At 45.4% G+C, this 17500-nt stretch overlaps 1 protein-coding gene across 7 annotated transcripts in view; it reads left to right on the top strand.

Moving 5' to 3' along the window:
* The window catches only part of LOC143038539 (uncharacterized), an 11769-nt gene extending 991 nt beyond the window's left edge, over positions 1-10778 (top strand). For 2 of the 7 annotated variants that reach the window (XM_076207855.1, XM_076207857.1), the window contains exons 2-3: positions 7423-9321; positions 10599-10778. In XM_076207855.1, coding sequence (XP_076063970.1) covers positions 7723-9321; positions 10599-10763 — 1764 coding nt within the window. In that variant the 5' untranslated portion in view covers positions 7423-7722 and the 3' untranslated portion in view covers positions 10764-10778. The other 5 variants (XM_076207859.1, XM_076207856.1, XM_076207860.1 and 2 more) reach the window with 5 other exon arrangements.
* The last annotated feature ends 6722 nt before the right edge of the window (positions 10779-17500 follow it).

Raw genomic sequence — 17500 nt, 5'->3', positions numbered from 1 at the left:
AATTAAATATGTAAAGGGCTTCCTTGTACTCAAGAGTTCCCACGTGCCCTCAGTATTGTTTTGTTATTGTCCACATTTACCTTTTGTATAACTTGTAGTCTTTATGTTTGTACTATTGCTGCCGTCATCCCATTCAGGTGAGTGTCATCCCATCTGTAGCAAAAGGATTAAAAATAAAAGATGCGCCAGACGAAATATGCCCGATTTTTTCCAGTGTAAAATCGTGTAGAAGTGGCCGAGAATAGTGTCAGAAATGTTTCCAGCGTTATAACAAGTTGTGATGAAAAAAGTAAAATTCGGCAGGTTCCGATTCAATTGTCCAGTTCCTTGTGCCAACCGGGGGTGGGGGAATGTGGAACATTTATGCTTAAGATTCACAGAGACATGGAAGAAAGCTTCATGAAAAAATACACCGTAAGAAGTGAGCCAGAAAATATATAACTAAAGAGTACGACCGTAAATTTCAAAGGAAAAGTACATCGAAAAAATGCGCCGGAATGGTGTGTCGGAGAGGTACATAGATCGACAAAAGTTTGCGTTTGAAGAACTGCATGGAGAAAAGCGTATCGTCAAAGAAAATGGAAATTTATTTAAAAAGTGTGTCGTAAAATGTGTTTCCAGTTGCGCTGAGGAAGTGTGTCGGAAAATATGGCCTAGAAAAGTACCGTAGAAATGCGTCAGAAACGATTCTTCGAGATTGTAGAGTCAGTCTTGGCAAGGGAGAATAGATTATTACTTTAAAAAACGTATAACAGATGTATGTATTGATGTGTAAATGTTGGTTTGAACTCTTCAAATAATCGGGTTAACAATAACTTTTATAATTTAACCCACCAGTGACCCCGTATATTGTATGTGTATGTGAATATATGTATATGTAGGTTTATAAGATAACAGTGTACAGAAGATCACTGCATGTGTTGACTTGTGCAAATATATACGTGTTCATAGAAAATATGCATATTTGACTGTCTTTGCGAGGATACTGATGTTATCATGCGAGTGGCATTGAGTTACACTGCTAAAGCACGTCAACAGACCATTTAGTTCATAACAAGGTCAAATGCAAAAAAATAATAATAATAACAATAATGATAATAAACAGATAAGCAGAAAAATAGATATAATCAATAAGTAAATGATAAATAGATGAATAAACAAAACACTACAACATTTGGCTTAGGTGTTCATCAGAGCGAATCCATAGCTTCGAACTATATTAGATTCAGCTACCTAGTTGGAACTTTATTCCATACTTGATGACGCGCTCGCTAGAATTGTTGCAACCTACTTCTAGGTTAAAGCTGCGTCCTACTAGCATCTTAAGGCCATTATTTCTCGCCCGGTTAGTATTTAGTATGAAAATATTTTCAGTTTTGATGACTTATCTCTTAGAGGCCTGTATTAGGTTCACTTTCTGTTTCAGCTTTATTTTTGAAAGGAAGAAGACGAAGAGCCCGGAGGAGCGTAACTGCAGCCGAAATCGTCAGTTATGCCCTCTGCGTTTGGATTGTTGGGACAGGTTACCTGCTGGGAATCGGTGAGAAGTGTGGGATCCAGACTCGCATAAGAACTGAGACCGATAATACGCTTCGGACGACGCCACCAGAACGAGACGAGGTTAAAAAAATCAAGCGGTTTTCGCATACTTTGTTCCTTATGTTTGGTACGCGTTTTGCGAACCACCACTGCACTCTTTCCAACCTTGACAGTCTTTAACAAGATATTGGGACCGTACAGAAATAACATGTTCCAAATGTGGGCGACCCAGTTAATTTGTTGCTGATAGTTATACATTCAGAAACGAAAGATCGTGCTAACAATGCCAGTATCCTATTTGCTTTCTCTGAGGCAGAAATACACTGCATAGATGATCTTAAGTCGTTAGTGTGATGATTAGACAAATATCCTTTTTCACTCTCAACCCTAGTAAAGCGAAGTTTTGTCATTTGTGGCAAGGCGCTGGGCAGACGTTGGGTCGCCTCTCTGCCTGGCCGGGGCTGTCGGGAACTAATGCAGTCATCCTGTATCAAGTTCCGGGATTCGAACTCACGACCACCTGCTCATGAACTCAACACTATCCACTGGGCTACCATGTATGTGTGACAAACAGATGGACGGAAGGGAAAAGATGTTTTATTCATCAAGTTATTTTGAAAGAGATTGATTCGGAGGTCGCCTTTCCTTTGATGTTAATATAAGTAGTTTTAGTGAGGGTGTTTTTTGAAACATTTCCCACATATCTTCCACATATTATGCATTCGTTTACACAAGCACATGAACTTTCGCAATGAAAATATTCCTCTTCAATCTACCGGTTTTTTTTTTTTTTTTTTAAGGTAAGGAGCAGGAGACGCCTAGCTACGTCCGAAGTCGTCACTTTTGCTCTTTGGCACTTTCAGGGTAAAGAAAAGTCGTTGGGCGTTGTTTGGATTTGAATGCGGGTTCTTGTCGCGCGAGCCACGGTGGGAACCAACAAACCACGCGACGCGCAAAGACATTTATTATGCTGCTCGTTGGGAAACCTTGTTCATCAGAGTTGAAACCCTTCTATAATCTAAACTCTGAAGGAATGATAGTTTGGTCCGCCTCAGTCCGGGTTCATGCTCCCAGCAGAACGAAATCGCTGGCCGTACCAGGGACAGAATCCAGCAAACCCTCTTCGTTGCACCCAAGGGATTAAAGTCTGTGCAATATCGTCCTTCCACACCCCTTCTCCACAATGACGCTCTTGGGTGATTTTGTTCTGGTCAGTACTGCCAAGGTGTTTTATTTAGTTAGGTTCGGTAGGCAGCCACTCCGAGTTAGGTTATTTATATTCGATTCGCTACAATGACGCTCTTTAGAAATGCTTTTACTCGTATGGCCCCGGTCTTTGGCTGCTTGCAGGGCTTTCATCGACTGAATTAAATCGGCCAGCAGGAATAGCAATTAATAATAGTAATAATGTGGAACGAAATGGTTAAGCGCTGGATGAAGGTATTTTCCTCGGTTGCTTAGAATCGCTAAGTGCCAGTCAGAGTAGATGGATGGATCGAGCACAGGGAAAGGCTCAAGGATGATGTTGGAGCCATCGGCGGCAAACTAGTTTATTCTATTCACCTGAAGTAGTATCGTCTTTTTATTGGGCGTTTTATTTTGGTGGAGGCCACACAATTTCATCATGCTGAGGGGACATCAACGTAGAGAAGGGGTTGAAGTTATGGAGTTGGAGAACTAACCCACACTTGAAAACTGATGACTAACCAACCAGGACAAAATCTAAGCAGGGTGCCACCATGGGAAAGGAATGAACATTTTCTCTGCGTCGGGAAAGGGGATGGGGCCCCTCGTGGGAAAAGGGTTAACAAGGTTAGTTGGGTTAAGTTTAACCCTTTCGCTGTGCAATAGGTTTCAGCTGAGTAAAATATTCTGGCGACAAACAGAACAGGTGCTTGTCTTGGAAAGCAGGGGTGTAATTTTTAGATTGTTATTTCGGATGACGCCAGGCACTTTTGTTGGGCTTCGGGTTGGGGGGGGAGGTGATACCTGCTGCGAGGGGTCCTAGTTGGCTCTCGCTCCCGCCATCCTCATTTGATTAAAAATGTCTAGTCCGTCAGAACAAAAAAACGATATAGTATGTTTAGTGAACTAACTACTTGCACTGTTATGTTACATATCTTTTCTTCTGGTAACCACCAGACGATTTTATTGCCCAGAAAGGTCTCGAGCGAGAGGAGCCCGGCCTGAAGGGGCCTCAGCCGATGGAGACCCTTCCCCTCCTTCAAGCCCTATCGTGAAATCCCTTAATCTAAATAAGTTTATTTGGTTATGACCTGAAGGAAGTATATAAAACATGTTGCTGTGTTGAATAGGGTGATGGTTATAATTGCAACCTGCCTGTGTACGAAGCCTACGGGTCTGTGAAAGGTTCCGTCCTTCTTGTGTCACAACGTCTTCAGATCAAGGCAAAGCGCCTGCCTCCTTTGCTGCCGAACGAGCGAGTGATGTGGCGCTCGAGTTTGAAGTGTTGGTGAGTTGGCGCAATGATCGCTGGCCCAACCCAGTTTGCCAGGCGTCAGAAAAGAGACACGCAACCAAACAGGGCATTTCAAATATAGTAAATAAATAAATAAATAATTAAATAAATAAATGAATAAAACCTGAATGGATGATTTTGGTGTCAACAGTTCGTTTGTAACTGTGTTTAACTCCTTCGCTATGAATACTTCTTTGACAGAATGCAACCCTTTGCCGGGCAAAAGACCAAAAAAATATTTGATTGTTAACGCCAGGCGATTTTTTGCAGATTAGAGGAACACTTTCCCAGCATAGAGGAATAATCAGACCGATGGTCGACGACTTTATTCAGCTGAGAAGGTGCCGATTTGATATAAAAATGGGTATCGGTGGAGTGGGATGGACAATAGAGATTAATAACAATAACAGTTATAATACTAATGATTGTGCCAATGGATAAATAATGATATAGATCCTATGGGGACGATTGTGGAATGGAAAGACGATCCCCCACTCCAGATGCGTTCCTTTCATTGTTTTCTTCATGGCAGTATCAGTCAAACAGTGCAAGTCGTACATACAAGGCTTCAGGTATTTCCTTGTTGCCTACATTGCGATTTTATATATAGGGAAGGTGCTGGCGGTAAGGTAAATAACTGATCACTTCACTACCGGCTAAGTTTGTGCGTTTATGAGCACACGTTTTTGTTTTCATCCTTTTTGTTTTGTCAAGATGAAAAGTACGTGTATACTCTTAAGGTCCACAAGTTTATTCCATCTGGTTTTAAGCACCTTATAGCTAAAATCTTGTTAGCTGATTATTTGATAGTGCTTTTGTCTAAGGTTTATTACAATAGCAGATATTTTTATTTTCTTTTTGGCTTTTGCATGTAATATTGATAAATTCTGATGCATTATCTAGTAATTCATATGCGTAATCAGAATCCCTTTATGAGCCAAAGCAATTGACCGCAATAATTATTTTCTTTAATTACTTATTTATGTATTTATTTATCTATTTATTCATTTGTTTATTTATCTATTCATTCATACTTGTTTATTTATCTATTCATGCCCATCTACGGTATTCATTCATTTACTTATGTAAGCTTGTTTATTTTTTTCATCTATTCATCTATTTATTTGTTGACCTATTGTCTATCTACCTCTTTGCTTACTTATTTATTTACTTATTCATCTGTTTATTTATTCATTCATTTATTAATTTGGTTAGCTTATGATTTAGTTAGCTCGTTATTTGCTAACTTTCGAGGTCTTTCCCAGTTCCATGCGGTCACCTCAGGCTTGCACTAGCGAGATCGACCGTTGGCGTTGGCTGCTCCTACTACTGACGACGGCGATGAAATCCCGCAAGGGTTGATCTTGTTAACACGACCGATTTTTAGGGCGCCGTGGCCGTGGATCTGCAGTGGGGCATCAGGCACATGCAGTGTAGGTCTTGCCTAGGAACGGCTTGGTTTGTTCGTGTTGAACTGACGGTGTTTTTTCTGCCTATGGCAGGGTTGTGCTGTTGTTGATGTTTTCTTTTTGTATATAGGGCTTGGTACAATGATACTGGCCTCTATGCGAGTGATGACAATGATGCGAGACCCTATCTGTGGTGGTGACGATGAAAAACATCATGAAATCAAAGCCTGTGCGAGTAGGACGACAATGCGCGTGTGAGTGGATGTGTGTGTGCGTGCGCCCTCTTATCTCTTTATATGAGGTCTTGCTCTATAGAGTTTACGAACCCCAGATGATCCTATTATTCAGGTAAGGCGTGGGTGGGTGCACGTCGTTTTCCTGAACGAGGTCTCGATCGATCGAGACCCAGTCGAGACCGGGGTCCGACCCTGAGCCGCAACACTGAAGTTTTTAATTCCTTCCGTTCCGAGAGGTGTCGCCAGGCTATCTTATTTATTTCTGTGACACTTCATCAGCAGGGAAGGAGTTAAGCTTATGTCATAAGTGAGCGCGGGAGAGTAGGAGAGGAAACTTGGAGGTTGCTCCACTGCAAAAGTTTCGAGTCCCTAGCTTTCAGAAGCAGAAACAAGTCGTCTGGTTTTACGAGTGAAATAGTAGACGGATGACAACTGCGTTTTATTTCTTCTGTCTTGGATAAGGCCGGCCATAGGCTGGCATTAAGGGACCTTAAGAGGGCCTAACCAGAATTTTGCCTTGATGCCCTCTTCATGGTTCTTTTTATTTCCTGAAGAGGCCATTTGTGAGCCTTTAATTTTTGTAATTATTTTGTCTTTATGTCGATCATAATTATATATAGACTAACAATAAGCAGAGTTTAGTTTTTGGGGCCCTGAACGGGATTTAGTTTTGGGACCTTAAGCAGGATTTATATTTGGAAGACCGTAATAATAGTGAGATCTTGTTTAATAGATCGATTTTAGAGAACAGCTCTGTGCATACCCATAAATGTGCATGTAAAAAGAGGAGGAGAGGAGAGTATCTTCAGCCCCCTTAAAAAATCTTTGCTTAGGGGGGCCCTGGCAGCTCGGGGTTCCTAGCAGTTGCTTAGTTTACACATAGGCTGGGTTGTTACATTGGAGTTCTAAAAAAGGAAAAACTCAACTTCAAAGCGTGTTTCGGAATCTGTCCGTCTTTGATATACATCGATTTACATTTCGTGCTGTCGTTGTAAATTGAGAACGCGTTCGATAATTGACAGAATCATTAATTTGTCCGCGTACTAGACTCTTAGTGAAAGTAGTTAATGATGAGGCAGTGGTTGCAAGTCCATCATTAACCCAGACGCACACAAGACTGGTCACTTAGGGGCACAAAGTGATTTTGGTGTTGTTGGCAGTGTTCTGACGGATACACGCATACACACATATACAAACATGTAAACATACAATCATGTGCACGCACCCATGTTCACAAACACATATGTGCACGTGCGCACGCTCACTCCACAGGGACAGGCACATGTTCGGAGGTACCGCTACAAAGGAAAATGGGTAGTTCTACATGACTTCATGGTTCAACCTCGTCGGGGCGTCGATGCCTCGATGTGAGTGACGTTCAGGCTGATATTAGTCATGCGACCTTATTCAGCTGAAAGACTAATGAAAATCGTAATGATGGTGATGATATGGTGATGATATTAATGATGATGATGATGATGATGATGATGATGATGATAGTGATGAGAATAGTACTATTAACAATTAAAGTGATGATAATGCTAATTTTAATGAGTAAAGACAAATATTACTGATATTATTAACATAACTTCCAATAGTTATCATTATTCAACTTTGTCTCTTCCCATCTCCTTAACTGCATCCTTAAATAAGATTTAGAGAGAAGCAATTAACATCGATCCATTAATGGAATCCATTTTACTCGGGTGCGGAACATGGCTTTATGTCTGAACTAACTCTTAGATTTTCGTTTTTACAGAGTGACGGGATGGAAGAAAGTAAACTTGTTGCGGCCAATATTTGATTTATAATCATTGGGGTTTGTGACATTAAGTGATTTACACGACCCCGTCCCTTTTCTGTGTCACTGTAAAACAATGTATGCAGTGATGGACAGAGCCCTTCGTGCCAGGACAAAGGGAAAGACTGGTGTTTGATCAAGTGGAACCGAATAAATAAAAAGTATGACTCATGCAAGAAAGATAATTGGTGATAAAGTGAGTGAGGTAAAAGACCTTCGAGGAGGAGGAGGACTGAGTGGAGGACATGAAGAAGAAGAATGAAAAAAATGTCGAGGTCATCGGGCAGGTCGACCAGATACCCAGGTATGTCGACACGAAACAGCGGAATGTCGACGAGATGGACGGGTTGTTTTCAACAGGAGCTGATTGAGCGTCTGTGGGTGGCACTCCTGAGCGAGACGGGGACGTCGGACGAGGCTGAGATGAGAGGGGGCGACGATGTCAAGGATGACTCCGAGGAAGAATCAAGTGATACGGAAGAAAGTTCGTCGACCGAGGACGACGACGAGGAAGAAGAGGATGACGAAAGAGGCCTCATCGACGACTCTGTCTATCAGGAGCTGATCGGAGCCTATGGGTTTTCCAGTTTGGAGGATGACTCTTTCAAGATGCCCGACAGCAACACTTTGTTCATGATGAGCAAGATAAGAATGGATGACAACGAAAAGACCTTAACAGAGGAGAGCAACGCCAAGAAGAAAGTGGGTCTTCCCTCCACCAGGCACCCGCGGCCGACCAAGACGACCTCGGCGCGACAGGCGATGGTGCAAGCTCGCGTGAAGAAGCAGGGTCACCAGGAGAAGGCGCAAAATCAGCCTGCGTCTTCTACGAGAGCGAAACCCCCTGAGCGTCTTTCGAGAAGCAATAGCAATTCGCCCCATTTTTCTGGCAGTAGGCAAAGGCAGAGCAGAGCTGAGATTCAGATTTCATCCCACAAAACAAACTTTTCCCCGCATCAGCCTTCGTCTACCAAAGCTGCTTTGCGGAATTCAGATTTGGCGGACTCGAAAGAGACCCTTTCTTCCCGGAAATCTTCTTCATCCTTCAGCCCATCGCGGCATGGACTCGGAAAGCCTGGAAACCAACAACTCTCGAAACAAAGTGATTCTTCCAAAGAAGACAAAGGGAAGGGCGTTCAACGTTCCACTTCTCAAGTCTCCTCTTCTTGTGGAAGCAGTATGGCAGCGCGGCCCAGCCAGAAAACCAGAACCCCTCATTTCCCTGGGTCTAAACCTACAAGCAAAACGAGTCGCACTATAGAAAATTCAAGATCTGGTATCAAAACTCGCCCAGATTCATCTTCAAATTCAACAAAAAATTCTAAATGCACCCAAGAATCTCCCACCAAAGACACCTCACAGAGCGCTAGTCCAAAAGGTGTCTCGGAAGAGGAGGGTCCCAGGTGTTCCTCGGATCGTGGCGGACTAAAAGACCCCTCACATTATGATAACTGCAAAAATCTACAGCCTGATGTTCCCAGCTGTTCCTCGCCGGCCAATTTTTCAAAAAAATCTTCTGAGACAGAAGACAGTCCCAGGTGTTCCCCGCAGGCGCTCTTGAGCCCGGAAGATCCTCTCCACCCTGAAACGCCAGAAAACTTCTTGCAATCCGATGTTCCGAAGGATTCCCTACGTCCCGAGACTCCACTTAGTCCCGTGAGTTCGGTATCGAGTCCCAGCCCAAACCAAGAGCTTGTTTCGAAGGTTCTAGTCATCCCTCCTTTGGCCGATGGAAAGGCAACAAAGACGTCGGAGGACGTGGAGGAGGAAGGAGGACGAAGGGCTGACCGGATTGAGACCTGTATGGAGGAAGCCCTGGTGCAGGTTTTAGAAAGTCTTCCTCAAGGGTGGGCACAGGTAAGCCTCAAAGGTGTTAAATCTAGTGTAAAAATATTCAAATTTACACTTGTGAGTGCTTCAGAAGGTGTTCACTCAGAGACTGGTAGTTTTGCAATACATTGATGTGAGACACCCAGGGTCCTAAAAAAGTGGCATAATAACCTTTTCCCGGGTAATGACATGGATCTAAAAATCTTGAAGGTGAGCGATGTAGGCATTAAAGTTCTTTTCTAATAGAAGGTAAATGTGACTAGTTTAACCCCTTTCTTTATGGGAGACATTTTTTCTTTTATTCTGGCTGCCACCAGGCTATTCCATTGATCTCCATGACATGTCTTTGGAATCGAAAGAATTACATCCTTTCTAGATTGACCCCTTTCTTATAGGGTGTAATTTTTCCTTTTATTTTTGCTGTCTCTAGGATATTCCATTCATCTCCGTGGCAATCCTTCGGTAGCGAGGGAGGTAAACACTTTGGACTAAGACGCCTCATTATTCTATTCCATGGTCTATATCAAAACTACTAAAACCAAGTCAGTTCGCTTTGCCTCTGCAACTCGTGCCAGGTGGCACACGAGTGGTGCGTGATGGTTTGACGTTATCTGGCCCGATACCCCAGTTCTCTCCTGACATGTATACCTCATTGTACCCACGACGACCACAAGCCCAAGTCAGCCACTTGTTCTAGTACCGGCACGTTTTCTTTGTTTTAGGGCTAATGACGTAGTATACAAGCTTCACCCACATGTGTATGGGTTGACTAAGTATTAGTAGACTTAGGTTTATACAGTGCACCCACTTAACCCGTGAAGACCCAGTGTCATATTTAAATAATTATGTTTTGACTAAAGCCGGGCAAAGAGTTTCCAAACTCATAGTTTCATGTAAAAATTTTTGCTTATTTGTATTTAGTACACTTTACTAGAGTTTTCCTTTGTTTTCATCCACAAATATAAATAGGTCCACCCAGCATTTTGTAAAACTTCTTGTTACCCCACATTTCCAATGCAATCAAGGAGATGCCACAGAATGAAATTAAAATAGTCACTTGGTACGGGTTGGTTTAATAACTATCGCCTATATCTCCTTCGCTACCGAGGTGGTGCCACAGAGACGAACGAAAGATTCTGTCGGCAACCACAGTCAAAGCAAAAGTGCCGTCCATTACGGAGGCGGGGGTGGGTGTGGGTGGGTTTTAATGGTAATAATTAATTGGTCTCACTGGGCGAGGGGTGGGGTTCCAACACGCAGTTGCACAAAGATGACATCACTGTTCCTTGCTCTACTTGCCTCAGGTCCCTGATCACACGGCCGAGCTCGTGTGTTCGCTGACGGCCGTGTTGGAAGGTCTTCCGCGACCGCTCCACGCCATCGCCAAAGTCGTGAGTGCCGTCCTCCGCATCCACGGCCGCAACCCGTGCCTCAAGGTGAGTCAAGTTTTAGTATTTCATCGAGAATAAATAGCTTTTCTGACCCAGTAGGTAATATCGTATCGAAGAGGTAGAGCCATAAAAGTGATAAAGGAGAGAGTTAATTAGGTCAGAAGAATGGGAAAATAGGAATTAAAGGTGAAAGGGAGGAGTGGGGGTGGAGGTAGAATGTAGATTGAGAGAAGCGAGTAAATGCCTTGGTGGATTAAAAAGTGTAATGAGAAATAGACATCTAGGAATGGATGCTAAGAGGAGGTTATATGAAAGAGTGATTGTGCCAACAGCACAGTACGGGGCAGAAACATGGAACATGAGAGAGGAAGAGAAAAGGAGTTTGAATATGTTTGAGATGAAATGTCTGAGAAGTATGATAGGGGTTACTAGGCTAGATAGAGTGAGGAATGAGGAGGTGAGGAGGAGAACAGGGGTGGAAAGGGAACTGGGAGATAGGGTTGATGAAAAAGTTTTAGGATGGTTTGGACACATGGAAAGAATGAGTGAAGAAAGATTAGTTAAAGAAGTGTGGAAGGCAGAGGTGGAAGGAGTGAATATGAGGGGGCGTCCTAGGATGAGATGGATGGATGGGGTAAAAGGGGCATTACAAAAGAGAGGAATGTCTGTGGAGGAAGGACGGGAGAGGACAGAAGATAGGGGTGAATGGAGAGGGGTTGTGTATAGATGATGCTGTGATGTATGAGGGGTAGTGGGTGGGGGATGGGGGGTGAGGAAGTATGTATGAGAAAGAATTTGACGCAGCCCGAAGGGATTTCTCCCCGTCTTCTCCTTTTCTGCATGATGGGACGGAGAGGGGGGGTGGTCGCCGAATTTATGAAGCGGTCTTGCTGTGGATGTGCTGTGTCTTGCGACACTATTTCTGACCCAGGGCAGTGGACAGGAGGCAGGGATGACCCGTCATCCAGGAGGTGCCAAGATAAGAGGGAGGGAGGAGGGTGGAGGGGAGTGGAATATATAGGAAATGGAATGGGTGGGAGCGGTTTCTATGCCTTTTTCTTTTTGGCTACCCCCTGTGTAGGAGGAAAAAGCCTTTGGTATATGTATGTATGTAAGTTATTTTCTTTAATAGAAGTTAGTCTACTCATAAAAGAATGCTGTGCAATTGTAGTGCGTAGGGATGTCACTAAAATACCTAAATTTTATGGAGTCAGTTCTCTATATGGTAAATAAAAAAGTACACACACACACAAACACACACACACACACACACACACACACACACACACACACACACACACACACACACACACACACACACACACACACACACACACACACACACATACACACACACACACACACACAACACACACACACACACACACGCACACACACACGCACACACACACACACACACACACACACACACACACACACACACACACACACACACACACATATATATATACATACATATGTATATATATATATATATATATATATATATATAAATATATATATATATATATATATGTAAATATATTGTAGCCCGTAGGGATCTGACGTTGGCACTATGACGAATGAACGTCTCATCTCTACAGATTAGAGAATTGAGGTAGGAGGGTGTCAGAGGTATATAAGACTGATGCACTGAAAAGAGGGACGGATTCATCTAGGCTTCATGTGAAAGTGAATGTGCAAAGTGCCATATTAGATGAATAAATTGCTAAGAAATGTGCTTGGAGTGTCCATAGGGCTAAGAGAACAAGGGTCAGCCTGTAGAAGCCCCGCACCTCGCCTCCTCCCTCTCGCGTGTGACCGCGCGTGACATTGTGCGTGTGCATGTGTGTGCTGTAAAGTGCACGTTGAACATCGGCGATTCTAAAGCAGAATTATTGTGTGTGCCAACCTAGTCCCGATTCATTGACCTTAGTGCGCTTAGGTCGCGGCGTCGGTTCGACCCAAGGAAAGTGCCGTATGTTGAATTTGAATTTTCGGTGATCCGTGTCTACCTGATGTGCGAGGCTAGGGTTCTCAAGACGTGGAGCTGTAGGAGGCGTTTGTCCTCGAGTGTGCGCCTGAACGTGTGATTCACCTTGGTCTTTGGATCACGTGTTGGAATAGTGATCGACAGCTGTTTCCCTCCTGAAAGAGAGCTCAGAGCTCGTATGACCGATCTATGGGTAATGCACGCGCACACGCACCCCCAACTCCCCGTCCACTCGAAGCGCAGCGGCACTGAATTTATTTCAGCCCTGGGCAGGATTCGAACCCGGACCGCCGTAGTGACAGTCGGGGACTCTACCAACTGCGCCACCGAGTCGTGTGTGTGTGTGTATTTCGCCCCGTGACACCCACTGTTTACCGTGCATGGTCACGGCGACGTGGGTGCCCCGTGCGAGGTTAAGGTCAGCATGTCCCCTCTCGCCCAAAATCGGATATAGTGGAACAATGTTCCCTCCCATCCAGAGAGGTCGAGGCACCAGAGTCGTCGACCACCCAACCACCAGTGATGCAGGTCGCTACCCCCCCCCCCCTGTGGACTGTGCGATCATAGCAGAGAGTGCCCACATATCTCCCAAAAAAACCCAACCCCAACTCTGGTCCTGCAACCACCCCATCACTGTCTACGGTGGGAGAAACCGCAAGCTCGAAGGTCAAGGTCACGGCCGTGGAGGGTAACACCACCAACACCCACCCCTTTCCAACACCCGCCCACTCCATCGTCAAAAGCCAGCGATCTGACTTCGGAGGAGGACCAGTACCCATAATTGTTATCCCTTTGCAGCACCGAGGAGGATGCAGCAATGGAAAGCACCGAAACACCAACGTTCTGTCTCCCAAAAGTTGTTTATCAGTGGCCTTATACTCCTAGTTAGTGATTTGTTTAAACCATCAGGCCTGATATGATTCGTTTTTTAACACTCCGGGACCCGTATTTTGAGTGAGCGGCCTATTTTTCCTACAGTAGCATACAATGCAATACAATACACTACAATGCAATACAATACGGGGGCTCCTCTACGGCTTCCCCCTCCCCAGCCCACCTCCCCACTTCTACAAAACTCGTCCTCCTCTTCCTCTCCCCTCCCACAAAACCCATACTCCTCTTCCTACCCCTCCAACTCCACCCCACCCCTCTCACCCCACGTCTCCTCCTCATCCTCTCTCCTCCTACTTTACGCCATCTCCCCACCCTCCTTCCTACTCCACTCCTCCTTTTCCTCTCCTCTCACCCCGCTCCTTCCCCTACACCCCACAACTCCTCCAGCCCCCTTCTACCCTACTTCCTCTTCCCATCCACCACCCCCTCCCAACCCATACCTCCTCCTCCCACTCTCATCCGTCCCATACACTTCCCTCTCATCTCACTCCTCCTTCCCTCCCACCCTCCTCCCCTTCCCACCCTACTCCCCTCCTCTTCCCTCCACCCTACTCCACCTCCTCTTCCCACCTTCCACCCTCCCCCTCCCCATCCTCCCCACTTCCACCCTATTCAACCCACTCCTCCTCCTCCTCCTCCTCCTCCACCCGCATCATGGCGAGAACTAAGACTCTTGCAGTGGAATATTAACGGCCTGGTTGGCTAAATCCATGTACTACAGGCTGCCCTGGCCACAAGGGACGTGAATGTAGCCCTCTTGTAGATCAATTGGCTGGTTAATTGATTGCTCCGGGTTGGTGGATACCAGGTATACCAGGTATACCCGTAGCGGGGAGTCACTCGGATTCGCTACATTGGTTCGGGCGACGATTCCAAATGAATCCGTACCCGCCGTGCTTTGCGAAGAACGAATAGAGGCGTTGGCTGCCAGAATTACCCTTGCCGGGGGCACCCATATAGTATATGGACCTTGGCCGGGGGCACCCTTCTCCTGTACAACATATATCGTCCTCAAGATGGTGAACTAGTACCAGGGGAGATGATCTCCCTAGCCGGCCATGAACCCACACTCATCGCCGGGGACTTTAATGCACATCACCCCATCTTCTCCTCCCTATGGCAGCCCAATCTTATTGAACTCAGGGGAGGCTATTCACATCTTGGGGAGGGGGGCCTCCTGGATTTCACCATATTCTCCAGATGCATGGCTCATCGTCCTCACTAGATGGTGGACTCGCACCTCACTAGCAACCACTTTGCCCTAGTCACGATTTTAACCGTGGACCTGCACCTCTCCTACCTTGGTGCTAGAATACAGGGAAGGCCAATTGGACCCTTTTTCAGGAGGAAATAGACCGCTGGTACCAGACCTACGTCCCCACATAGAACATAGAAGATCTACATCGAGATTTCGCCGCAGCTGTCCAGGCCGCTGCGGAACGAATTGTCCCCAAAACAAAGTCAGGTATAATCGGTATGCTGGCAGGAATGGTGTGCCATTTTTTCTGCTCAAACCTCTGCTAGCACCTTCTGGAGAAGACTGCGGTTGGCAATAGGTGCAGTCCCCCCCCCCCCCCGATTACTCGCAGCCCAAACAATAGGCAGAGCTACTGGCGCAGCAATTTACGAACCACTGCTCTTCCATCCAACTACCCCAACCTGTCAGGCAGGAACAGCACCATCTCCGACAGGACAAAGAGGCTGTGATCCATGCGATAATGGCCACGGTTGCCCTGACGGACTGTCCTTTTACACTCGAGGAACTTCGACGGACTCATAAGACGAGCAAAGATATAGCTCCTGGTAGCGACGGGATATCATCAATGCCTCCTGGCAGGCGGGGGCGTCTTTCTGCAGAGTGGAAAAAATGCGGATATCATGCCGATACCCAAGCCCAAGGACCCACACAGGTACAGGCCCATATCCCTCGCGTTCTGCATTGTCAAGACCACTGAGCGGATGGTCCTCAATCGTCTCCCTTCCATCACAATATGTTTGGCTTCATAAAAGGAGTAGCAGCAACTGATTGTGTGGCAACCCTTCTTGGATTGGTCGGTAGTCAGCCTACAATTGCAGTATTTCTGGATCTAGAAAAAAAAAATCGAGCTGGCAAGTGCTACTTCCATTCTTACATCCTTGTCTGCTAAGGGGATCCAAGAGAGACTCTTGACCTGGGTTGCAGACTACCTCACGGATATAATAGCGAGAATACGTTTCCAGGGACACCTATCCGCATACCACAGGTTGGAAAATGGCGCCCCACAGTGGGTCGTTCTCAGTCCTACCCTCTTCAACGTGCTCATAGAGAACCTGGCTCTCCTTGATCTCGGGGACGATCTCGCATTGGTGGTCACTGGGGGCGGCTGCCTCCTTCGCAGTGCTCAGAGGGCTCTCGATCGCCTCTCCCAGGAATGTAGAAGGCTGGGACTGAGACCAGAGCAATGAGTCTGAGAACGCGGAAGCAATGCTCACACCTTACTCTTCAGGGCGACACCCTCTCGAGATTAGGAAAGATCGCTCTCTGCGACCCCATATCCTTTTTCACCCAAGACTCGAGTCCGTCCGTATGAGGGGATAAAGACCGGAACAAATCCATTTCACGCTTCGCCATTGGTTTTGGGTGAAAAAGGAAATGGGGTCGCAGAGAATGATCTTTCCTAATCTCTTGAACCAGTATGGTTTCGAGTTATAAGAGTTATGTAGTCTCAGTAGTTACGCTTTACAAGGAAAAAGGGGACAAGTGTGATAGTTTCAGAGGGATCAGTTTGTAGAGCGTAATTGGGAAGGCTTATAGGAGAGATTTGATTGAGAGGATTAGGAGAGGAACAGAGAGTAATTGGTGAGGAACAGTGTGTGTTTAAGACAGGTAGGATTGTGTGGATCGGATTTCTGTGGTACGGCAGATATGTGAGAAAGATTTAGGGAAAGGTAAAGATTTTTTTTGGGCCTTTATGGATTTGGAAAAGGTTTATGACAGGATAGACAGGAAGGCACTGTGGTAGTTATTGTAGATTTATGGGATAGGAGGAAAGTTGTTAAGAGCAGTCAAGAGTTTTTACGACAGAGGTAGAGCCTGTGTTAGAGTTAGGAATGGAGAGAGCGAGTGGTTTGAGGTAAAGGTGGGACTTCGTCAGGGATATGTCATGTCACCTTGGCTATTCAATTTATACTTGAATAGGGTGGTACGAAAGGTAAATGCAAGGGTAATGGGCCGAGGATTGAAGATGCTTAAAGAAAATGGAGAAAAGTGGGAGATAAGCCAGATATTGTTTGCTGACGACACTGCACTTCCGTAGCATGATCAGAGGAGGGATTAAGGAAGTTAGTGACGCAGTTTGAGAAGGTGTGCGAAAGAAGGAAGTTGAAGATAAATGTGGGTAAAAGTAAGGTGATAAAATGTGCTAGGGGAGAGGATGGCAGCAAATTGGAAGTCATTATTAAGGGAGAGAGACTGGAGGAAGTGTACAGCTTTAGATACTTAGGGGTGAATGTGGCGGGAAAGGGAGGAGTGGAGGTGAAGGTAGAATGTAGATTGAGAGAAGTAAGTAGATGTCTTGAGGGATTAAAAAGTGTAATGAGAAATAGACATTTGGGAATGGATGCTAAGAGGAGATTGTATGAAGGGGTAGCAGAAACATGGAACATAAGAGAGGAAGAGAGAAACAGTTTAAATGAGTTTGAGATGAAATGCCTTAAAAGTATGGTAGGGGTTACTAGGTCGGATATAGTGAGAACCGAGGAGGTGAGGAGGAGAGCGGGGCTGGAGAGGTAGTTGGAAGATAGGGTTGATGAAAGAGTATTGGGATGGTTTGGACACATGGAAAGAATGAGCGAAGAAAAATTAGTAAAAGAAGTGTGGAAAGCGGAGGTGGGGGGAATGAACATGAGGGGGCGACCAAGGATGAGATTGATAGATGGGGTAAAAGGG

Source organism: Oratosquilla oratoria, chromosome 24 (assembly GCF_046742065.1).
Source record: "Oratosquilla oratoria isolate Oo_2021 chromosome 24, ASM4674206v1, whole genome shotgun sequence".
NCBI classification, from domain to species: domain Eukaryota; kingdom Metazoa; phylum Arthropoda; class Malacostraca; order Stomatopoda; family Squillidae; genus Oratosquilla; species Oratosquilla oratoria.
This window is presented reverse-complemented; position numbering and strand designations above follow the sequence as displayed.